Source organism: Anastrepha ludens, chromosome 2, assembly GCF_028408465.1.
Source record: "Anastrepha ludens isolate Willacy chromosome 2, idAnaLude1.1, whole genome shotgun sequence".
Lineage (NCBI taxonomy): Eukaryota > Metazoa > Arthropoda > Insecta > Diptera > Tephritidae > Anastrepha > Anastrepha ludens.
Window position 1 is genome coordinate 110,029,551 of NC_071498.1, and position 26,675 is coordinate 110,056,225.

The 26,675-nt window shown below is 34.8% G+C and overlaps 1 protein-coding gene across 9 annotated transcripts in view; it reads left to right on the plus strand.

Annotated features, from left to right (window-relative positions):
* Positions 1–376: 376 nt before the first annotated feature.
* The window catches only part of LOC128855079 (serine/threonine-protein phosphatase 2B catalytic subunit 1), a 52,138-nt gene continuing 25,839 nt past the window's right edge, over positions 377–26,675 (plus strand). Inside the window, exons 1-3 of one of the 9 annotated variants that reach the window (XM_054089686.1) lie at positions 377–574; positions 1,309–1,430; positions 1,744–2,117. In XM_054089686.1, coding sequence (XP_053945661.1) covers positions 1,976–2,117 — 142 coding nt within the window. In that variant the 5' untranslated portion in view covers positions 377–574; positions 1,309–1,430; positions 1,744–1,975. The other 8 variants (XM_054089688.1, XM_054089684.1, XM_054089682.1 and 5 more) reach the window with 8 other exon arrangements.

Below are 26,675 nucleotides of genomic sequence, written 5' to 3' on the forward strand. Positions count from 1 at the left end.
GTTATCTTGATTTTTGGCCACTAACTGATTATGCCGATTATATTTATTAAGAAACATTTGTAGTGCCAGACATTTCGGTTCATTCGCGCCTCCTTGCAACGTCATCAACTGGCAAAAAATTTTCTTCAAGCGATCACACCCGCTACAAACAGTTTTATACTCCTATATTCGTACATATGTATGCACATATATTAATTTCTATCAGAGAGAAAGCTGCAGAGAGCCTGTGTGCAATACATACATATATATACTCACATATATGTATACTGAGAAAAATCGAATGTTTAAATGTATTTTATTTATAAAAATCATTATTTTGTATATTCAAGGGCAATACTACTAGAAGCTCGCCGCTTTTCTTGAACGAAAAGCTGAAAATTCTGTCGATGTGCGATGCTCAATGGTTGATCGCGAAAAGCGGAATACGTATAAAATTCGTAAATTCGTGAATTCGTATTTCGAAACAGGCACCCGCTGCGTGTTTTCAAGTGTTAAATTGTCGCCAATAGGAGAAGTTGTGCCTTCGAACGGATTATTTTTGCTAAAAAAAATTTTTTTGTGGTTTGAATGTTTGGTGTGTTGATACTTAATATCAAATAAAGTGTGTCTATGTATAAAATAATTTAAATTACAAAATATCTAAATTTTAAATTAGTGAAGTCAACCCAAATAAATTGTAATTGAATCTAGAAACTGTATGCGCGCCTAATAAATTGTGATGTGCAAATTGTGAATGGAGTGCGAGAAATAAAAAAAGCAAAAAAACCGTTTACAATATGTACGCTTGAGTTACTATTTATAAAAGTTTTTATTCTGTACTGTCAGAGAATTCTTGGCAACATGTTGTAAATTCGGAAGGCTAGCGATTCAAGTTCAAATCAAAAAGTCAAAACTACAACAACGCTAAAAACAAGCACATTTATCTGCGTGTAATGATATATTCGTATGTATAGGCAGACACATTTTTTTGTAATCATAGGTCTATACATACATACTATATATGCATATGTATTATTTTGGCAAAAATCAGTTCTTCAGTTTTGCCCAAACGCATTCAAATTTATCAACGCAAAGCGGTTAAGGTCGCGCTGCCTACAAAAAATCATTTATTTTTTATTATTGTTAGTAGTGATATTATTTTAGTACATGTGCGTTTGTGTGTGTGTGCGAATTGGTGTCTACGCTTAAATGTGTTGCTGGTGTTGAAAATACTCAATTAAATTGAAATATGTGCACATATACACATACAAATATACACACACATGTATGTATGTGCACTCAAGTCGTTAGTGAATTAATTACAAATAGTTTAGAACACCCATCGTATCACCCACCCAGCACCCGGTGCCATCTAATACAAGTGGTGTGAAGCTAAGCATTTTGATTAAATGGGGTGCTCTTTCGCCTGTGCCTGTCGTACTTTCAAATAAGTATGCAATTCTATAAATAACACGACATATAAATAATAGATACAAACAATTGTACTAAACAAAAAAGCAATAATTTATTAATAAATTAAAGGAAAGAGGCGATTGTCGCTAGAAATCTACCAAAAAATACACAAACATACATACAAACATATTCAAGCATTTATGCACGATAATAAATAATAAAAATAAATAAATAAAAAAAAACAAATAGTACATATGTATATGTATATACATATAGTCAAGTATATACATACATATGTACATATAAAAGGAAATTATAAATATGCCAAAAATTAAACACTCGATAAATTAGGAAAACTCCAACAACAACTAGCAGTTAAAGACGAGTAGATTCAAAAAGAAAAACAAATAAAAAATATAATATAAAAAACGAAAAACAATAAACAAGCAACAAATAAAACAAATTTAAGACTCATAATAAAATTAAAAAAAAAAAGCAAAAACAAAAAAAACCTTAATCACCGCTAAGGAGCAAAGTAGACAAAAGCAAAATTTGAATAAAATATATACATACATACATAAATATGTCGTCGCCCAGAAATTCAATTAAGAAAAAGAGCGCGACATTAACGGAGACAAAAACAGCAATAGATAAATCGAAACAAAAACAACAAACACCCACACCAGAGAGCAAATACACAAAGACCAAGGAACGTATAGTCGATGGTAAGTTTAGAATAAAACAGAATGGATATACGAAAAAAAAAATTGGAACAAAGAAATAAAAAAATTAAAAAAAGAAAATAAATAAAAAATTAAATACAATAAAAAAGTCCTATCTAAGTTTGGACCTAATCGACATTTTTTCAAGGCAGACCAATGTTGCTTTTGGTAGCCTTGCGGTAGCAGTGTTAGCACAATTTGAATTTAAGGATCCAACTTTGAAATTCTCCGCAGTGTTGTTCTGGAAATGCTCAGTCGGTATGCTACTTCCACTATTCGGGTCAATTCTTCCTTATTCCTTATGATCTAGCAAAAAATGTCCAGGTAATGAACTTGAATCATAAATACTAAGACCAACACAAATCGCGTTAAAGTGCGTTTAAAACTCTCAAATATATGTACACATATGTGATGATGAGAAACATACAGTTTGTCAAGAATGAGTTTTGACGTTGAAAATCAATTCAATTTTTCGGTTTCAAGAACAAAAAATTGCATTCTTTATTCATCTTTGACTTCTTTTTTGTATTGATTCTAATTTTTTCACAGCATTTAAAGAGTATTATTAAAAAAAACTTCAAGTTCTTTGGAAAAAGAACAACTAAAGCAACAAAAACAAATAACACACTATTTCGACACTGTCATTAAACAGTATGGCTTGATGCACTGCTTCAAGAGAGACAACAATACCACCTTCCTCGTTAAGCTCATTTACAACATTACATTTTAGACAATTCCTGAACACTTTTACCCAAGTGGTAGTTATAATATTGTATAATAATTGCGTAATATCAGAGGATAATATTTTGCCAGGTATTTAAAAACGCAATATTTAAATTTGAAGCCCGAATAAAGGAAACATTTTTCACTGAATGATAAAACGAAAGCATCAAAGTGATCAATCTAAAGCAGAGATAACGGTAAATCGACGTTAAACGCGTTACACATTCTGAAGAAATTGAAAAAGCAAAATTTGCATTGAAAGTGTCGAAATAGAGTGTTATTTGTTTGTGTTGCTTTAGTTGTTGTTTTTCCAAAGAGTTTGAAGTTGTTTTTTATTAATACCCTTTAAATAAATAAAATAAATAATTGGCGCGTACACTTCTGTTAGGTGTTTGGCCGAGCTCCTCCTCCTATTAGTGGTGTGCGTCTTGATGTTGTTCCACAAATGGAGGGACCTACAGTTTCAAGCCGACTCCGAACGGCAGATATTTTTATGAGGAGCTTTTTCATGGCAGAAATACACTCGCAGAAATACCTTTAAATGCTGAGAATAAATATGAATCATTACAAAAAAGAAGGCGAAATAAATAAATAGTGCTATTTTTTGCTATTGAAGTCGAAAGATTGAATTTATTTTCTATGTCAAAACTCATTATTGACATACTGTACATTCAGCGCTTGAAAAACCGCCAGCATAAAACAGCAGCATTAAAAAATATACTGTGGCTGTGCTGTGAAAACAATAACTTTTCTGGGCACAATTTTTGCGTGCTATTATGTGCACGATTCAACAGCCCAAGCTATAGCACAGCACACATAATTGAAACAGCACAAAGAATGATGGCAGAGCGCAACTCTAAAAAAAAAAAATACGTGCATTATTTCGAACTTTGTAACTCTTCCCAAACTATGAGGTTTACTACATGCGTGATCAAAACAATGTATGTACGTAGTCATTTTGAAACACAAAGCAAAATAATAGCAGTTGCAGCAAAGCGACTGCACAGCTTTGGTACTACTTTGCTTTCACTGTCTCAGCAAAATATAGTCCAAGGGAATGAAATGAAAAACTGAAAGCAATTTCAAATGGTGTATTTATTATTACATATTTATTTTTATTCCATAAACTTGTAAGTTCTAATGGCGGCTTTTTCAAGCTTCATGTACCTATTCAAAACACCATAACTTTTTTGCGTGAAATTAGTTTTTATTGATTTCAAAGACAAAATTGTTCAAAAATGATTACAATTTTAACATATATTCACTTTAGCTCGATATGACCACCTTTTGCCTTGACAATAGCCTTCAAACGGTCAAAAAATTAGTTGCATGCTGCTCGAATATAATCTTGAGGTATTTTGACCCATTCTCGTATAATCGCTTTTTTTAGCGCATCCATACTGGCATATTTTGTAGTCCTCACCTTGCTCTCCTCACCCTGCGAATTCGAAAGCCATTGTGTGGACGAAATGAAGTGTGGAACATGATTTTTTAACTATCCTTGGTTCACACGAGCTTTATGAGACGGTGCCGAGTCCTATTGGAACGTCCAATACGACCGAAATGTTTGCATGTCCACGGCTCTAAAGCAGCTTCTAAAACATTTTCCTGATAATAAGTCGCATTCATTTTGACACTAGGCTCGATAAAAACGATTGAAGAGCATCCATCAGCGGTCCCATTACTTGCGATGGGAAATTGCTGCGAGTCGCCATACGTAGGCTCAAATTCTCGTATGAGCGTTCAGTCTAGTAAACACGATCGTTTTGAGTGTTTATGAACTGCTCAATTAGGAACTTTTTTTCATCAGAAAAGACAATGTTAGGAAATTCGCCACGTCCGTGCAAGCGCAACAACTCCTTTGGTCTTTCGCTCCGAACTTTTTTTGATGGGGTGAAAGATCGTGTGTTTTTTGGAACTTCTAAGCCTTGACCTTGAGCTCATTTTTCAATATGCGTCGAATGCTGTCTTCCACTTCGACGTGGATTTCGTTCAAGTCGAGCCTTCACTTTCCGAACCATTTCTGGCGTTGTTGCAGGTTTTTTGGTCCACCTCCATATCGTTTTGCAATGCTACCAGTATCATTGTAACGTTTTATAGTGCCGATACACAAGCATTTTATTCACTTTGAGGTGACTGAGCTCACGAACAATGGCTGGTTGTGATTTTCCAAAATATAACGCAATCACACTATTATGCTTGAATTCCATCAAAGAAAAAAAAAAATATAAACAAAACTGAGACGCAAATACTTTTGATGGCTTATAAGCAATATATTGAACTGTCATTAGAACAATTTTGACATTGATGTCATGAGCTGTTTTACAGATACAAGCAATGTAGAATATCACCACTCTTCGTTGCCTTATTGTTGCACACTTAACATTTTTTCGACGAAACAAAAAAGAAAAAAACAGCAACTCTAAATTTAATTCTATCTTCAGCTATACTGATTTACTTACAATATCAAAAAATCAACAATTTTAATGCATTGTTGGTTACCGTATGTATTAATTATAAAGGGCCGTTTTCTTTTCTCACCCATAGAGTAAGCTTTACTAACTGGGACGATAAATTGTTCCTCACTCTAAAGTGCCTATTGATTCTTTTCGTTTTCTCAGCAAGTTTTTCAAACAAAAAATTGCCAATCATGAGCTACGGCAGCACACTAGTACTTTATTTTGAAATTACTATTTTGAGCTATAAAATTTTGACCATCGATTGTTAAAATTTTCGTCAGAAAATTTTGATTTATCGACGATCTTTGTGCTTCTCAACGAAGTTCACCAAGACTACCTGCATTTTGCTTGTGAAGTGTTTGCCTCTTGTTTACTTTTTTTTGCCTTCATTTTAGTCTTATTCAAGAGCATTGTACAGATCCATAAGTAAAAATATTCTCAGCTGGTCAACAAAAAATGCCCTCAGCTGAGATCACCAAGATTTCATAGAAAATCGTACCAAAAAGTTTAAAAAATGTGGTACAAATCTAGATATTTTCCAATAAAAAGCATTATTATAGCTAAAAAATATATTAAAAATATTAAAGATATTACTACGTATGTATTTTTTTCGGTATTCTATTGCTGTTACCGTAAAAACTCTAATTTGGTATAGCAAACCCGCCAATACACTCAAGCAAAAAGACCAAGTACTCTCACCATCCCACACTCAGGTGCCTACCAAACTCCTACCTAGGGTGCATGCCACCAACCTAGGGTGATTTGTTTGTCTGCATATTATTTAAAATAGTCCACTTGGTAGAGTAAGGCTTCTGCAGTTGCCCATATGGCGCTCTGCCGCTTCGTTGAATATTTTCTGAACGCAATTTGAAGAAATTATTTTGCTTTCAAATTCATTGTTTGAAAATACCGAAACGAAAAAATGTAAACTTGTCTATCAGCTGTTTTGTGTTTACAAGCAAATCAGGTGCCGCTATCGAAGCGAAAAATGTTAGGCACTGCCTGAACGGCGAGTTAACTTTCCTTGATTGCTATGAGCGATATTTGCTGCAAGCGTGTCATAATCCAAAACTAAAATGAAAATGTAGAGAAAATGGTTTTAAATTTTGCAACTTGCTACGCTTGTTTAAATAAAAGTAAATATAATATTTACGTATTTGCATATTTCCATCTACTGAAATACTGTTAACAGATGTCGCCATGAATTTTTTGCACACACAATGAAATTGCACACTACGACATTTTTACAGTAAATGAGCGATATATTTTTCATTTAAACTGAGCTTAAAGTATTAATGCAGATGTGCAGTCCACTATAAATGTAGTTTAAACAACCAAGTATTCGCTTGCTCGCTGGCTCGCCTTTTAGCCGCACTATCCTGTGAATAATTCTGCATGAAGACCATGGTTCATTCGCTTATATCATTGCATTAACTTAGTAGATAAACGACTACCCGTTTCAAATATTAGTCTATATATGGATTTTTATTTTACTTCAAAAACCATGAATATTTTCAAATGAGGCGCATTTTCATCCCAATGGTGGTCTGCCCTTCTAATTCTATGCTTGAATGTCAGTTTTTCTTTTGTCCTGTAGGTATTTGCCTTTCCTAATAGAATTCAAGAAGCAATTAACTACGCAGAAATTCGCTTATTGTTCTTCTAAAAGTGCAATTAAAATATTATCATTTAGAAAAAAATATATATTGTTTATATACAATCAGTTACATGGAAAATCGTATGTAGACTTCTTCTTCTTATATTAGCCAAATTGGAGAATAAACAAAAGAGCTTTTTCGTTATATTTTTTTGCTAATTTTTATAGTAAATAAACTGAAGTGAAGTAAACAGAAAAAAAATGTTTTACTTGATAATATTCTTTCTTTTTTTCTGCCACTAGGGGCTAATTTTTCTTCCATTCCTGCCGGAAAGAATTTTTTTAAGATTTTTTATAAGTTACGATATGTAACTGAAACAGACTCATTTGGAGTCTGGACAATATCCACTCTTGCACAACATGAGCAGAATGTTTTGGATTATGGCCCTGGTAAAAGCGGAACTTGCCGGATTAACTAATTAATTGCAGAGTAATCATTTCTCAGAAATAAAAAATGTTGTCATGAATTATTTGGTTTTTGAAAATAGGCAAATGTTTTGTAAGCCTAAATGTTCAGCCGCCGTAGATGAATGGGTTAGTGCGTTGTGCCTTGGGCGTGAAACAACAATTGATAGAAAAAGTTTTTCTAATAGTGGTCGCTCCTCTAAGAAAGAGCTCATCATAAAACTATATATGGCTCCATTTGGGAAAAAATTCGAAACATTTTCAAAATCCTGGAAGATTTGCTAAAATTTTAAATTAATTTTTTTATGAATCTTTTTTAATAAAATATTGTTGTGAAATTCGAATGGATTTGCTTCATATTTAAAAATATAAAAAAAATTAGTAGTTTTAAAATTAAAAAAAAAAAGTTTAAAAGACTCACAAAATTTATGTATTTTTTTCATTCATTTGGCCATACGCCAAGTTTATTAAACATAATTTTCAAATTCCTTCTAATTTTCTGTGTTAAAAAAAAAATAATGCGACAAATGTGGGGGTTAAAACTTCCGGAGATACGGGATATTGAATAAACGACTAATTATAAACGAATTTCGCATGTTGGCTACAAATCACTGGGCTCACAATCTCTCCAACAAATAAAAGACATTGAAACCCCTAAAGTTAGTGACTTTTTTGCCATTTTTGAACTGGGCTGAACTGGGACGTTCTACATTTTGCATCACATATTACTTTAAGTTAAAGTGAAATTTTTGCTCTTTAGAAATTGCTAATGGCTTGTATTTTGGAAAAAAATGACCAGCTTCAAATGGTAACTGAGAAATACGTTTGGTTGCGTATACGCCATGTAAGCCGAATAGACCAAGTGGAGGGGAAAAAGAGAGCAGTCGACACATCGTTAAACTTATTTGAAATGGGAAAGTTCGTTCTTCAATTTCTGATGAAGAATATTTTAGAATTATGCTCTTATTCCTTTTAATTACCAATAAATATATTTTTAGGGTTAAAAACTAAGTACATGTAACTTGTACTTGTACTTAGATATTAAATTTCGTATAAATATTTTTTCAGCACACATTGATTGAAATTCCAGCTTGTTGAAAATATATCCGATTTCAACGCGACTCTGTAGTAAGGAGATAATACAAATTGTTTGCAAACATACACACTAAAATATATATATATTAGGGCGGGTCGATTTAAAAATCTCTCATTACTCTGGGAAAATCATATTCTAGGGATCAAAATAAGAAACTTTGCCGAAGGAATCATACCTCTAAAACGAATTCTGATGTCCCCCAATTTGGGTCGAACGAAAAATCCCACTTTGACCCATTTTGAGTGCTCCAATCGAGTCCAAATGTATGATCGACCCCCCCTAATTTTGGACGGCCGATCCACCCATGCCAGTGGCACACCCCGTGGAACTCCTCTGGGAGGTTCCCCATACAATCATTTCAAAATATCACCATTTTTGGCCTTTACATGAGAAAAGAAACTAAAAAGTTCGACCCAAATTGGGGGACATCAGAATTTGTTTTAGAGGTATGGTTCCTTTGACAAAGTTACTTATTTTGATCCCTAGAATGTGATTTTCACAGAGCAATGGGCGATTTTTTTGCCTCCCCACAAATCGACCCGGCCTAATATATATATACAGTGAAACCTCCCACAAGGGGACACTCAGGGTTCCACAATTTTCGTCCGCTTATGGGGAGTGTCCGCTTATGAGGGTTGAAAAAAAACTCTAAGTTAAAATTACTATCCCACCTCTTTAAATAATTTGCTTATGTTCTTTTATGGTACGTTCAGTTTTTTTCATATTTATTGAAAAATATATAATATATGTATGTATGTATGTACATTTTTATATTGGGAACAATGAGTATATTTACACATTTGAATATACATATTTGATTGAACATCTTTATATTTTAGGCTTCAAAAATTCATATACCGTAGTCTGTCGTAGATTTTCCTGTTTATGTTTCAGAAAAAGGTTTTCAAGATGGCATTCTAAAGTTTTGGCGTATTGGCATCCAGTAATATCGTCTCTTAGAAATTGTTTAATGCGACGCAGTTGTCTAATGCTTCAGGATATGACTTGATCTGACATTCATCCTGGACACATACATGATTTGAGTCTTCGCTTTCTCCTCGGAAGATTCCCCACATATTCTTTTGAAAGTCACATTATGACGCCTGCGCCATTTCTCCAACCATCCATTTGACGCAGAAAAATTTTGAATACCTAATCGGCCAGCGATTTCTTTTGATTTTTCCTTTATAATAATACCCGATATTGGTATATTTTGGCTTCTGGCCTTAACGACGCATTCGAACCATTCGAAACTCAAATGGTCAATTTTTGAGCCATCCGCGTTTAAGAACTTTTTCTTTTTGTTGACATTATCACCGCCCATCCATATTCTTTTAATATCTTTTATTTCAACTATTCTCTATCTACTATCTTTATTGTCCGTGGATTAGAGTATCGCGTCCGCTTATGAGAGGTTTTTATTGTTTTCTTTACACATTTGTTCAGTGATATATTTTGCTTGTCCGTTACCGAGAGGTCCGCGTCGGCTTTCGAGAGGTGATTAGAACAAAAAAAATGAGAAAAAGTGTCCGCGTCCGGTTATTAGAGTGGAATTCGTTCTAAAAACACAACATAAAGCTTGGTTCCTCAGTTTTTGTCCGGTTATGGGGAGTGTCCGCTAATTGGAGGTGTCCGCAAGGGGAGGTTTCACTGTATATATACACATTCATATTGTCTGAAGTTTGACATGTGACTTTTCTACTTTCAAATTTCTTAAGTGAGTTACTTAACAGCGATTTGAATACAGCTATATTATACGAACAAACTCAAATGAAATAGTTATATTTAAAATTGATATTTTATCAAGTTTTTCGCTAAGTAGTTGTGCACATCTTACTGTTAGAATTCCGCCTTATAAACCTTTCGTTAGTGGCAGAATTAGCTGGTATGTTTTGCGCTGCATTCACTCTTAAAGTCATCTCAAAAGCTCAAAAGATTAAACAATCTCTGCCGAGAGAAAAACTGTGAGCACTACGGAAGTAGGTCGCAAGTAAAAACAGATACTAAAAGAAAAAAAAACAAAAAAAAAAGTGTGAAAGAGTGCAATTTTTTTTAACATTCTCAAATAAAAGTAAAATTTTATATGTTGTTTTAGTTAAAAGAGGGGAGCATGTGGAATAAAAAAGAATTCTAAGAGAATTTCACATATACAATTGCATTTGATGCGCTCTGCATTACGGAGGGGAAACTGTTAGGCTAAAAAAGCAACCTCTTTCGGCAAAATTTTCATTCATAGCCTACTTGCTATACCTATTATGAATGATTATGAATAATTATTCATCTAACACTGTTGCCAAGGAACTTACGACACGAAGCGCACAAAAGCGATACGTTGATTAATTTAGAATCATACCTCAAAATAGCGACACTGTTGCCCCTACCTATAAAATATCAGTTTTAAATTTCGTATATTTCAAGTGCGAAATGATTGAAATTTCAAAACACATAGCACTTCTCTAAGAGCAAAATGTATTGAATACTATATTCGATAATTCTTTTTAAGTAATTTTTGTTTTGTCTTTACTTTTCAGTCTATTTTACCTTCGAAGATAAAAACTTCCGTGCTATGGTTAGAACTACCACTCTGCACAGCAATTAGCACAAATAATTTATGAACAGCAGAGATTGATCGCTTTCGCTTTATTTATAAACGCGTGTATATATTATGACATACATACATATGCGAGTACGTGTCGCACCTACTACGAAAAATTGCTTTTAAGTGGATTAGGAACATGTAGGGGTTCGTCGTCAACGTAAACAAACCAAGCGAAATAAGTAGCGTGGCTATAATTGCTTGAATATTCCTGAATGAATCTTAGCATTCGCACTCCACCGATCACGCTGATCCCCACTTACTCGATAAGCAACAAGCAATGATAAATTCGCAAAACAAAATAAAAAAACATCAGGGAAAGCAAACAACAATAACAACCATATACTTATACACATTTATTTGTGGTTAAATACCTACAGGAAAAACAAACTAGTGCTCTTCGAGTGAGTCCAAGCACAGGCGTGACAAATTTACGTTCTATTCTTTTTCATATAAATATCTGGAGAATTTTATATGGTGATGCCCTTAAATGTGTCAATTATTCTCCCCTGCGTGATTTGATAGCTAGTTTTAGCGCACTCTGCATGAATTTTCCGATAGTTAAGAAATATGTAGTATTAAATTAGGCAAATTATATGTATGAGAAATAAAATTTTCGCAATAGTGGATAGGGATGATAAGCCATGAGTAAATTTCACCTCTGTATTCGCGCTTTTTCATCAAAAGCACTTCCAATTCTCGAAATTGGAATCATCATTTGAGTACTCCGAAAGTACACCTTAAGAGCGTACGAATACCCCCCATCGCCTCCTACACTTCTATGTATAATAATGTTATCTCTCCTACTTAGTAGAGCAAGTAAAAAACTTTATTTTACCATCTTAACGAGCATTGAGGAAATAATACAAGATGGCGCAAAATTAATCATCTAGGGTTGTTTTTGAATATCATTTTTGTTAAATAAAAAATGTTTTTGATTGATGGAAATCTTTATTTAACCTTCACGTGTTCGCCATTTGCAAAAATGATAAATATTCCGATGGGGTGATTATTTTTGGCCCACCTTGTATAATAAAATAAATAATTGGCACACTTCTGTTAAGTGTTTGGCCGGGCTCCTCCTCCCTTTTTGTGGTATGCATTTTGATGTTGTTCCACAAATGGGGGACCTACAGTTTCAAGCTGAGTCCGAACGGTAAATAGTTTTTTATGAGAAGCTTTTTCATGGTAGAAATACACTCACAGGTTTTCCATTGCCTTTTCAGGCGAATGCTATTAGGAAAAAACTGTTTCTATAATTTTGTTGATTCATGCACGGAGATTCGAACCTACGCACTCCCGAATGGCAGTCACGCACCAACTCATTCGGCTGCGGCGGCCACCAATAATGAAAGGGAAAATTAACAAATCTCGGTTAATGACGTTAAATCAATCCCAGCAGAGTACTACGGGTTTACTAAAAAGCATTGAAAAAAGAGTTTTTAAATGAAATTAGTTCTTTTATTCCATATAATCTACATCTGTGTAATGATTTTCCGGAAGCTCTACAAAGTATCCGACGGAAACTGGAGGATAGAAACTAATACTAGGTTGTTCAATAAGTTTTTGTCTTTAATATAATTTATTTTTCAGTATAGTCTTCTTCCAACGAGATTCCTATTTATGAATTCCATCCCTGAAGTGGGAATCTGGAAGGGCTGCAAAACAAGCTTACATCATTTGATGAAAAACGCATGCATTTTTTTTAGGTCTGGAAACATATGGAATTCGCTAGGAGCCAAATCTGGTGAATACGGTTGATGCTCCATCAATTCGAACTTTAATTCGTTGATTTTAGCCATTGCCAAAATGCTCTTATGTCCCGATGCATTGTCCTGATGAAAAAAATTGTTTCCTTTGGCAAACTGGGTATTTTTTCACAATTTTTTTCCATCAGCTGGTTACAAGGTTACAACAATATTCGAGATGTATTATTTTACCAGTTTCCAAGTAATCCTGAAAAAAAATTCCTGTCGCATCCCAAAAAACTGATGTTAACACCTTCTTGGCCGATTTCTGGGCACGAACTCTTTTTGGAGCCGAAGAACCAGGGTCACACCATTCTTCAGCATCTCGTTTAGATTCAGGATCATAGTAATAGACCCAAGTCTCACACATAGCGATGAAATATTGCTTACACTGCCCAATGAGATGCCCAGCGCTTCCACTACATCTCGTTCAGTCACTCGACGATTTTGCAATACGATATGGATCGTCTTCAAGGCTTGTACGACTACGTTTAAATTCAGCAACCCATCTTTCAACTGTACTAATTATTGATGAAAAGTGTAATACTTATACCCTTTCAACATTCGTTCATAAATTTCCTTTGCTTTTAAACCTTCCAAAAATAAAAATTCAATCACTGCACGATATTCGAATTTCACCATTGTGGAAAATACTGTGACTGTCGATACTAAATGACTTCTGAACAAAGAATGAATTAGCAGATTGAAATGAAATTTCGTGAACCAACATAATAAAAAATATATAACTTTTAAACCAACCTGCATTTTTTTCCTGGCTTTCAAAGATCTCACGTAAGGTTCTACTGGGTATACATTTATGCCCATATGTATGTATGTTTGTATGTAAGAACATACTCGTACAGAAATAGCATAGTAAAAATAGTAACAAATATTTAGCATAATATTCCCGGTGTACTTATTTTGTTATTATTATTAAGTATTTGAATTTTTATTTGGCACAATTTTATTGTTTACAGTCGGAGCGGTTTGTTGGCTCCGCCATGAACATACATACATACATCTGTTCACATGCATATAATTTTAAACATTTAAGTACACATATGTGCTATATGTATGTATGTATGCAAAGTGTTAGTTTTCCGCTTTGTCGACTTTCAACATACTAGCAGTTGCTATTTAGCATTAATTCTGGCAATTAAATCGCTTGCAAAGAGGCATTAAATATTCTTGCCTCTAACAACATTTTACATGAACATACGTACGTATGTACATATTCAGACGTATTTCACGGTCAAGCAAATTCAATTTATTATACATATCATTTGGACGTAAGTATGTATTTATGTATATATGTATGTAACTAATTTGCATCGCTCTAAACTGGCATTATTTAAAAAATATTTTTTGGCTTCTTTGCGCGCGGTAACCTTTGGTGGTATGCTATAACGGTTCATTAAAAATGTGAATGCGCTGCGCCAGCCGGATGTACGCCATTTTTCTTTAAATGACAAAAGTGTCACTTCGAAATGACAAGCAGTTGATGATTTTTAAGCAAATTATGTCTCGTATTCTTGATATTTCAGGAATGCCTTTACTAAACGTGAATATGTACATGTACTCATATGTACACATATCCATACATACGTTTCCATTTATACTTATGTGCATGTTAACGTACCTAAAAAATTTTTTTTCTTGTTCACTTCGCTCGGGAGCATAGGGCTTCTACAAGACTCTTCCATCGCGCACAATTCTAGACTGTTGTGTTTGCGCTGTCCCAATGTTGTTGTGCATGTCGGCATCTGCTCACTCCCGCAACGTCGTCCCGCTCCAAGTATTCTTTGGCTGACCGCGACCTCTGCTCCCTTGCAGGTTCCAGTGCAGCGTCATTCTCGTGATACTATCTGGTGGGTTTCTAAGATTCTGACCCAACCAACGCCACTTTATGTGTTTGCACAGCGCGCAGCTGCTGATGGTTTTGGACAGAATATTCTACAGTTGAAAGATTGCAGCCTACTTGTGTTGGTGTTAGAGACCAGCTACGCTTCACTTCCGTACAACAATACTGACTTCACACAAGAGCTGAATAATCGCAGTTTAGAGTGCCTGGAGATCGCCATGGTGCAGATCCAAACTAGTCAACTCCTGTAAGGAGTAGATCAAATACCTTGTGTGTGCAGGTAAAATTTGACTCTGACTTGGGTTCCAGGATAGCTGGTGAGCTCGGGAGGAATGGTTTGTCTGAATTGGTCTCAGATACCTTCTACCCGGCCGTCGGCATCCCTCTGACTTTTGTTAAAGGGTGATTGCACAATTTATTTTTCAGGAAAGCGCAGAAAAGATGGACCTCCATTAATTCATGTGCTATTTCGAAAATCTTTTGGCCCTAATCCAATAAACGAAGGACTCAGAAAGTCCTGGGGACTTCACGACACTCAAATTGCAAACTCGTAAACGTGTCTACCGGGCACTGAACGATCGACATACATGCGGAAAAGCAAGCCTTACCATTTAATCCACATTGCATAGGTCCTCACACCTTTTAGAGAAAGACTCTGTAAATATCCGAGATTGGCAGCTAGACGAATAAGGCCACAGGATGCTCCTTTTTTCGACAGCCTGGATCAGTGTACCAACCTAAGTCCCAATAATCTTTTCCGTTACATAAACAGTTCTGGCTGGCTGCAGATATCTGACTATTGGAGGTCTCATAATGGATTTAAAGCAGCGATTTAGTGCTACTTGGGAAGTGGTAGGGTGGTACTTCGACCATTTCACCTACCTATACACGCCTGGAGATTTTCGAACTTGCCCATATTGTCTGCATTCGCCCGTATTCCAGGTCCCCAAGATGTCTGGTGAGCTCCATATAATGCCTCTTTTGCGCAGCATCAATTGGCTTACGACGTCATCTAAGACGATGGCGAAGAGAAGGGGCGACAGGAGACAACCTCGCCATACAAGGGATATACAGAGGACAACATAGATAAATATGACATGGAAATGTTAATTAACTTTTAAGGGTTTGGCGTAAGTTAGGGCATGCAAAAATGGATATTTTAATTTTTTTTTCAGCAGTAGTTTAATGTTATTTATAAAGTTAAAAAATAATGTAGTTTTCCGGTATAAAAATAAGAACAATTAAATCAACTTAAAATTGCATAAACAAAACTTTTGTCAGCAGAATTGTGTCCGTTCATTTCGCACGTACTCTTACGCCCTTCCATTCTGTCGTTGTTCAGTCGTCAGTGCGGTTACATGAGCAGTACCTGTGTTGATTTTTTCGTACATCACAAACATAGTCTCAGTTTCTGCAGACCTTTGCCGTAAACAAACTACTGTCATCTCACTTATTACGCCAGTATATCAGCGTGATCAGTTTGATGTTGTCCCCACTGTTTCATTGAATTTGTGGAACTGTGAAGACACACGCTTTCTGTCCGTATTAGAAAATAAGTACATCAACACATCCATACTCCTTTTAGAATGGACGAATACTGTTTGTAAAAAGAATTTGCATCGGGGCATACAGCTCAAAATAGGCTATGAAATTTGGAAACGATTTGATAAACACAGCACTCGGCAATACCATTATTTTACGCCACTCTATAATAGTCGAGTTGCTTGTAATTTTTTTTCAGTATCTGGTGACTCTGTAACTGAAAACATTGAGAACAAAAACATACATACAATTTTATAGTTTTGCAATCTTTTTCTAAACTGAGCCAATACCAACAAAATCGAGAAACACATAAAATACGTATTTCATTTGAGAATTTAGAAAAGGGCGCGGCGGGCAGTGGTACGGATTTATATATTTTTTGGAGAAAAATAGAAGGAGTGGTCCTAGATTAATGAAATTTTGTATGCAGTTACGTTACAAGCTAGTTGAGAAACTCAAAAAGTGCTGGGCTAGCAAAATCGCTTGGTAGATCGGGAGCGCTTAAGAAAACTTCTAACAAAAACGCAGCTCTCGAATTTTGTAGACATGCTAGTCCTTTCTGTAGCAGTTCTGTAGTGGATGAGGTGGAATCATCTCAGCACCTTCTCCTGAGCTGTTCTGTTCTCGCCGGGCTAAGATTCAGACACCTGCAGATAAAGCAGGTTACGATATCACACACTTGGTGAATTTCACCCGTAGCTTGAGGCGATTAAAGTAATTGTAATTATACACCATTTCGTCGTCATTCTCCTCTAATCCAAAGTCTCCTTTTTTCCCCTCTGTTCTGTTTTTCCCGCTCTGTATGGTATCGCAATGGATGAATTTGATTCTTTGCTTAAAATTCGAAATCGTATTGAACGGACTTGAAACTTGGTGCTTGGCGGTTTTCGAATTACGAAGCTGAAGTCAGTTTTTAAATTTCAAAATGGCCAACCCAATATGACAGACAAAATTTTAAGAATCTTTCAGATTGGCGTAAAACTTGATTTTTAAGCTTTTTTAAACGTAATCGCAATTGTAAATTTGTAAATCTTACGTTTAGGAATTGCGAATTTTTCATTTAAAAAGCGCGCGTTACACGTATGTCTAATTTAATTTTCGCTGAAGTTTGATCTGTTAATTAGCTTGCTTTTGGCATTTAATTATATCAGTCAACCGCAGGTGGGCGATTTTCACTATGGATAAAAATATGAAACAAAGAATTTGTCTTAAAATTTATGTTTTAAACGGGGTTTCGTGTGCCGAATCGTTGAAAATGTTGCAGAAAGCTTATGCGAAAGTGCTTTATCAAAAACACAGATCTGCGAGTGGTATAAGACTTTTGCAGAGGGCTGAGAAGTGCTGGAATATTTGCCCCAAGAGATTTAAATTTCTTTCAAAAAATTCGTAAGAAGAAGGTGGCTGAAGACATGCTTGAGCAAGTGAATTCGGACCCAACGTTTATCCAGCGCATTATAACCGGTGATGAGACGTGGGTATATGAGTTTGACATACAAATCAGTCAACAGGCGCTATTCACATGAGCCGAAACCCAAAAAACCGCGTCAAATTCGGCCAAAAGTGAAAGTCATGCTACCCGTTTTCTTTGATTATCATGATGTTGTGCACTCAGAATCCATTCTAAATGGCTCTACGATAAATAGAGTATATTATTTGGAAGTTATGCGACGAATGCGAGAGAATGGGCGTAGCAAACGGCCCAAAACTTGCACTATGATAACGCATTGTGAACACTTTTTTGACCAAAAACTCGATAAATATCATCGAACACACTTTGAGAAGTAGTTTGGTTTATTATTTTTTCAATTTGATACGAGATGGTGGGATAAGGCTTCATTTTCAAATAAAAAAAAGTATTCCCTTTATTAGGTGTAACTTAGTTCATATTCATAAACAAGTGATAACTACTTGTAAATTAAAAAAAAAAAAATCGTTTATAAAAAAAAAAACACAGTGGATAACGAAGGAACGTTAGAAAATTCGAAATTATTTATATTATGAAAGAAGTCCCAGAATTGTTCTCAATGAATATTATACCAAGCTGTTTCAGTGATTTATGTACAAAAGTGTATATAATCACATAATATCACCCTAATTAAAACAAAAATTGTTTAAAAAATGCCTTTTTGGTCAAAATCTCGAGCTGTCATGATCCCGGTTATAAATAGAAGCACGAGCGCCACCCTTTGTAAACTTTCGAAATGAAAGAAAATTAAAGTCGATTAATAAAATAATCGAGTGCCATCGGTTTTTTATTAGTGGCTAATCGGCAGCACATCTTCCAATAAATTCCACCAGATGTTCACTAACTAGACGAAAGTATGTTCACTGTTCGCTTCCTTTCACCTTCGTACTCACTTCTTTCCTACTTTAACCAGTGCCGAAAGGTGTAGATGGTGTACTATAACATATTTCAATTAAGAAATTATTAAAAGAAAGAATTGAAGAGATTTCACAAAAGTACTTTCGACAGAGAAAACATGAGCGATATAACATTGCTTAGGGCATTAAATTGTCTAATGGCATGATAGATAGGAGTTTTACTGGCATGTTGTGAAGGAAATTTCGAAGAGCTCGCTGGGACATTAAATTTAATCCATTCGAACCAGTAAGAAGTATCAACAACACTGTTAAAAAGGGCGGGAATAAAAGATAAACACAAAACGGATATGGGGCAATTAGGAGACTTAAAATTTCAAAGTAATAGACGAGAAGAATATGGCAGTATGGGATCTGAAAGGATTGAGGAGTGAAATGCGAGTTTGAGAAGTATTTTCTGAACACGCTCCAGCGCATACTTCAAATTCGTTCGAATCACTGAAGTAATTAGTAACTGAAAGTTATATGGATCTGAATATTTAGAATCTAGGACACCAATTTCTGGTACCCCCGAAGTTGAAACAAAAGGGCTAGAAGTCACTCCACCAATTGAAGCAACACAATGTCTGTTCTACTATCGTAGAAAAGCCGAATGAAAGCCAATATATGCTAGCTTTTCAATTAATATTATGTGAAATACTTGCTTTTGAAAAGTCTGTATAAATACAATCTACTTGAAATCCAGACGAAAATGACTTGAAGTAATATTAACTAAAAACTGCAAGATTGGAAACACAAGATTTCACACCAATAAAACCCTGCTTATTCGGGATAATAATAGATTTACTGCAAAACTCAGTTTGATGTTGGCTGGGTGTTCAAGAATTCTCGAAATATTGGAAAGCTTAGCTGTGAGTCTAAAATTCCAAATATTAATTTTGTTGCCATATTTAATGATAGGTGTAATTGTTGTAAACTTCCAAGTATGAAAAAAATTTCCAGAAGACAAGGATTTATTAAAAATAAAATTCAAGGGGTAAATTAAAGCTGGACTCTTTTTGACCAAAATTGCAGAAAGCCAATCAACATCTATTTACGTAAAGGATTTTAGTTTGGCACTTGCATTATTAATGTCTTCTAACGTAATACCTAAATAGTTGAAGTTGAAAATATAAGGCAAATTAGTATGGGGCTAAATTCGATTTACAAAAATCAGGAAATAAATTTGCAGCATTCCTAAGCCACAGTGCAGGCTTACAATCTAGAAAAAATCTAGCAAGTAAAGTAACTGGCGATCCCCTTTTTTGATTTGAAATATTTCCAAAAAAACTGCGGACTACATTTAATATTAAACTTGCGTTACTAAAGTAATGAAATTCTTTTAAAAATGCTCCTTATATTACCCGTTTCTACCAAAGTAATTTAGGAAACACCTTCTTCATCGGTATATCATCTGGGAAGTGCTCATATAAAATTGACTTAAGCGTAGAATAGCAGTGCGAAATTTTTAAGTTAGTTAATAAATCATCTCAATTAATTTCAGATAGTAAATCATTATATAGGCCATAAATTTATTTTGAAAAATTACTTTTATTCAATTCAAAGTGAAAAATGTGTGTACAAAATTAAAAATCAATTTAGTTTTGCTCGATATGACCACCTTTTGCTTTGACTATGGCCTTGATACGGTCCAGAAACGAATCACAAGCTGCCCGAATGTGACTTGCAGGTATTTTGTTCCACTCGCAGGCAATGGCTTTTTTCAGAGTCTCGAGACTGGTGAATCTTTTAGTTCGGACCTTGCTCTCCAAAATGGCCCAAAAAGAATAATCCATCGGATTCGCGTTTGGTAAGTTTGAGAGCCATTGTGTGGACGTTATGAAGTTCGGAATGTTGTTTTTTAGCCATTCTTGGTTCACTCGAGCTTTGTGAGACGGTTTCGAGTCCTGTTGAAACGTCCATGGTCTGTCACCGAAATGCTTGTCTACACACGGCTTCAAAGAAGTCTCCAGAATAATATTTCGCATTTACTTTGACGCCAGACTCGATGAAAACGATTGGAGAGCGCCCATCTGCAGTTACAGCGGCCTAAACCATTACCTGTGACGGGTGCTACCTCCTGGTGGCTAATCGATGACTCAAATTCTCGTATGAACGATCGGAGCTTACGAATTGCTCAATTTGAAAAATTTTCTCGTGAGAAAACACAATGTTCGGAAATTGACTGCTTTCGGCCAAACGAAGCAACTCCTTCGCTCTCTCAAGTCTGACATGTTGCTGTTTTGATGTGAGTTCATGCGCCTTTTGGATCTTGTAAGGCTTAACTTTGAGATTATTTTTCAGTATGCGGCGAATGCTACGGTCAGAACCTTTTTGAACCATTTTAAATATAGTAATACTCTGGACTGTCATTTAGTCATTTAGTTGCGCGAGCGGTCTGAAATTGGTTACACTTCGAGTGTCGGACCCTGTACATTCATTTTTCTTGTATTTTTCACCAAGTATGTATGTAAGTAGCACATCTGCTAAGTGCACGTTTATAGATACGCGTCCAAGAAATTCCAGTTTAAGTACATTTTTTATTTATTAATCCTATACACATTTTTATTTAAGTGTTTCGATAACAAAAGGTTACTTGCATTTATTAAATGTCACTCATTCAAATAAATTTTTAAGTGAATATTCATATTTTTTCTTTTGTAAAGTTCACCCTGTTAAAAGTGCCAAAAACTAGGCAACACTTTAGCAGCTATTACTACTTCCACATACTTGTGCACGCACACAAAATCTTTCGGTGTGTTCGCCGCACACAATAATTAGAGCAATATTGCGACCCTGTTACTTTTCGATGGGCTGCTGCTGATACGCAGCTGAACAGCTGCCGTAATATTGCAGTAATGTTGTTTGTTTCGCGCCGAACGTGTTGTTTGAAAAATTTTGATTTAGTTTTGCGCTAAAAAAATAATGATACACTTCAAATTAGTATTTATTAAATTAGAACTTACTTTTCCTCTTCCATTCGCAGTGAAAACTTTAACATTGCGCTTGTGTAGCTAGTGACGACCATCAGATTGTTTTTTTTTACTGACAGAACGTGATGCCATCTCATGAAAATTAACACTATTGCAATTATTGCAAATCGAAAACAGACTTTGCACTCGTAATTTAAGACAAAAGGACTTCCCAAGCAGTTTTATGTGGCATGCACTTGAATCTTCCAAAACGCAACGAAACAAGAATGATTGAATAGAGTATTTTTTTACTATGTACCAGAATTTAAAAATTCATTAAGTTCAGAAAGCCATTTATCTGCAATGATAGACTACAATACTCGTATTATGCAGATTGAAGTAGAAAAATGTGTGTTATTTGTCGTTGGCCTAATTCTAAGTGAGGCTTTGAGAGATCTAAGAAGGGAGTGCCAAAACACCAAAGATTTGTAAATATGTAAAAGGGTAATTTAAAAAATTTAAATTATCTAATGTCAAAGTTCACAGAGATAAATATTTGCGCATTGCTAAAAAATTTAAGTACTTAAGTAAAGTTCGGCAGTATAAATATGTTCGAGGATGAAATCAAAACGAATCCTAAAGCGTTCTGGCGATATTTAAAGTCCAGGAAGTGCTGCTCTAGCATTCCCTTAGATGTCTTCTTCAATGGAAACTACGTTTCCTCTACCAAGGAGGCTGTTGACCTTTTTGCGGACTTTTTTTTAGTTTCAATTTTGTACCAGCGTCAGGATCAATTAGATATGATAGAGAGCATACTACTTCTTCTGTTAATTTTGGTTCTCTCCAGTTAACTGTCGATGATATTTGGGATGGTATTCAGCACATCCGAAGTTCATGGCAAGTGGATGCTGAGGGATTATCATCTTCTTTTGTCAAAAAATGCTCTGCTCTTGCCTATCCTCTTCTGATAATTTTTACTAAATCATTAGCTTGTGGACAACTCATAGATGCTTGGAAAGTGCCCTCTATCACACCTACATTTAAAGTTGGGAATAAAAATGATACCGCGAACTACAGAACTATATCCAAACTTTCAACGGTTTCAAAGCTCTTAGAGTATATTGTCAAACAAAAATTATAATTCGCTGTAAAACGTTATATATCAAGTAATCATCATGGTTTTATGGCTGGTAGGTCAACTGTCACTAATCTTACTGTTTTCTCATACTTTTTTACATCGTCTTTCAATAATAGCCTTCAAGTCGATGCAGTTTATACGGATTTTTCCAAGGTCTTCGATAAAGTCTGCCATTCACCCTTAATCTTTAAGCTAATGAGTTTTGGGTTTCACTCTTTCCTTAAATGAATAAAGTCGTTTCTTTTCAATCGTGAATGTGTAGTATCTTCTTACCCTTTCATTCCTTCTTCTGGAGCCCATCAGTGCAGCATTTTGGGCCCTTTGTTCTTTGTAATTTTTATTAATGACATATCTGAATGTTTTCATTTCTCTGAGTTTCTTGTATATGCAGACGACTTAAAATTTTTTAAAACTGTACGAAATCTGTTTGATTCATATGATCTTCAATCAGGCCTCAACAACGTCGTGGCATGGTGCGATGGGAATCTATATCAATTAAATATTACGAAATGCTATCATGTGTCACTTTCTAAGTGAAAGCATTTAATCTCTACCTCATATTTGATAAGGAAGTCGCGCCCAAGTACTCTTAATGAAATGACTGATTTGGGTGTAATTTTCGACTCCACCTTTCAGTTTCTTAGTCATTTCGTATTCTACACTTGCATTCATTCGGAGTTTTGCTTCCGACTTTACGGATCCTTATTCTTTGCAGTCACTATTTACTTCACTCGTACGATCGAAGTTGGGTTATGCCGTCTTTATTTGGAGGCTTTATCATCAGAGCCTCATGAATAGACTTGCACGTATTCAAAAGAAATTTCTTTGTTTTGCACTCAGATCGTTGAACTTCACTGATCCGATTCCTTCTTATAAAGAAAGCAAGGTGTGCATTACTAGACTTAAAATCGTTACAAAGTAGAAGAAGTATACTGCCACTCTGCCTTGTGTTTGATATTATAAATGGGACAGTTGACTCGCCTATACTTTTAGAGCGTATTCATTTTTACATACCTCGAAAAAATCGTCGGAATAATGATTTATTCTTCCTAGAGCGGGTTAGAACTGTTTATGCCTCGAAAGCACCTATGAATAGAACATTGAAAGAGTTCAACCATATTTCACGTTGTTTGACTTTTGATTTATCGTTAACTAAATTTAAGTTGAAATTATCACTTAATAATTTCTTGAAATAGTTTCGAAACATGTATGTATATATAATTCTTACAAATACTCTTAGTTCTATGTAGTCTGTAAGAAACTTTGTATTTCTTGACTTACTGAATTAATAAATAAATGAAATTGAAAACATAATGTAAACTAAAAAATTATAGAGAAGGGGGAAAAATGTTTGTAAGCAAAGAAAAAAAAAAATTTATATATATCATTACGACAGCTCAACAGATAATTCTGCTAAATTGATTGAGAGTCGAGTAGCGACTCTGCTATTCTGTACAAACGCGCTTTTTCTGAACTTGTAATGGTGAAGTGGAAATCATTTTTAGATTGACGAAAATTTTAAAAACTAAGTGAGCTGAGCGGCGATCGTTATTAGAAAAAAACGTTTTCTGTTACATCACGGATATTCAGATCCAGGCATTTTAGAACCATTCGCACCATTCGCTTACGGCGGCTGCATTTTGAATATGTTTTGTACATATAAAATAGTATACAAAAAGTTGTATTTTTTCTTTTTCCAGATGCTTTTCCAATCCAATTCCAGTGGCGTAGATAAAATAGAAATCGTTATTCTTGCCTGAAACAGAAATTCCTAGAAAATATTTTTGAATTTCAAATATTTAACTTCTATGTGAACTTAGAAAAAAAAATCATTTAGGACCTTTTTTTAAATAATTATAAACAATTTTTAATGAACAATTGTTTTCTAAAAGCTCTTAACATTAAACCAACTCGAAGAAGTTTTGAAATTCTTTTTTTTAAGTCTTGAAAGAAAAAAAATTTTGGAAAGGAAACGAAGTTCTTAATACAATTCCAAAAATTACCTTATTAGGCTATAAGAATTATTTGAATTTTTTTCCAAATGTTTTAGTTCAAATATAAGAGTGAAGAATAAGGAGAAAAACAAGCGCGAATCTTTTCTCTTATAAGCCAGAAATCCTCCTTAAAGTACAAATGCTTAATTTACTGTTTAATCTTAAATGCTCATTAAAATGTGTATCCGACTGTTGTAGGGATTCCAAAATTGTCAAATGATCTCATGTTCATGGTAAATTCACATAACTTCTTTGGCATTTTAAGCTTTTGTGCTTCATGTAATGAAGGTAACATTGCATATTGGGTTATTTGTAAGTATGAAGTGTTTTATTCTTATCTAAGTAATTATATACATATATATGTATAATGGGCTCTTAAATCCTTTTTGGTCGGTAGGCTGAGCTCCTCGTCGTGTTTGTGGTGTGGACCTTGATTTTGTTCCTCAAAGTTTAATTAATTGGGTTTTTTTTCCTTGGCTTCTATGCGCTTACTGCGTTTCGAGCAGTTTATTATTTCAATTAATTTGTATTTTAGTGCAAATATTTTTATACATAGGTTGACCTGGCTGGCTGAAAGCCATCACATATACCTATTGGTCCTTAGTGGTACCAGATGGAGCTTGACCCTTAGGTTTCCTTGTAGTAGGCTTCTTGTAATAGCCTGCGTCTTTTGCGAATCTAAGTAAGCTCTGAAGCTGTAACCCCGAGAGACATTCTAACCTCTCATATTGTAGAGCTCCTAAACATTTCATTCGGGTTCTAGCTAATGCAGGGCAAGAACATAGAAAGTGTTCCAGAGTTTTCCTCTCTTCTAGTTCATTGCAAAATCTGCAATCCCAATATTGTATGCGTGTGCCGGTAAGAAATTGTGGCTTGTGGTGAGTATACATATTATAGTTCTGCTGTTCTTTCTAGATAGACAGGGCTAGTACGAATCTAGCGAATTTATCTGCATTCTGTGTGCACATGATTTTCCCGGCTTTACAAGTGGCTACATTATTCCACCTCCTGTCTATCCGTGTTTTCATGTCCGTAGGAATATCATTGTATACCGCATTTAAAGGTTTCAGTATCTCGTTTTCTTGCTCGAATTGTATGTAAACAGCGCTTTTGGTAATCTCATCTACAATTTCGTTTCCAGCAATGCCCTCATGTCCGGGTACCTAATAGATGTGTAACCGTGTGACTGCGGCTAGCCTCTCTATGGCTTCTCTGGTCCTAAGAACTTTTTACATGAAATTTCATATGAGTTAATTGCATTTATTGCCGCTTCACTCTCAACGTATATATTTATGTTTGAGTTGCTTGATGTACTTGCTAGCGATATTTCTGCAGCCTTTCCTACCGCAAAGATTTCTGCTTGAAAAATACTGCAATGATCAGGGAGTTTAATTGGCCGCCTGATGTCCAGCTCTGCAAAAAAATGTTTAAATGATTTGTACGGTACTTTGTGAAGTCTTTTGAGCTGTTCAAAGTTTACAACATATAATAATACGACACTTACGATACCCTTGTAAAGACCCCAAATGTGGTCAGAAAAATTGTACCTGACATGTTATACATAAAGTTTTTTTATAAGTTATTTGCATAGTTGTTTCAAGGTTTTTTCTCAGTTTTAATTCTTATGTACAAATTTACTTTAAAAACAAAATTTAGAAACAATAAATTTGTACAAAAATTTAGATTCGTTTTTCATAGCATTTAGCAGTATTTTCTTACCTGTAATTTAGCTGGATTTTTTAATCATTTACTCACGTCCCTGTACTAAAAACTCAGGAAGGAGATTCAGCAAGCTAAAAACTAATTAATACCAATCAGATTTCATTAGCCGTTCTCTGTTAGGTTAGGTTAGGTGAGGATAAATGGCTGCCCAAGCGAGGACCCACTTGGAAAAATTATGAAATTCTCCGGTTACAACTTTCGGTGATAAAATTTCTCGTTACATTCAGATTGGACCTAAAGTTCCCGAATGATTTTTTTATGTACCACACGAATCAAAAACATTCAATCACTTAATAATTAAAAAAAATTCGTTTATTTATTTCTATAATATTTAAGTAGAGTATCCTAAC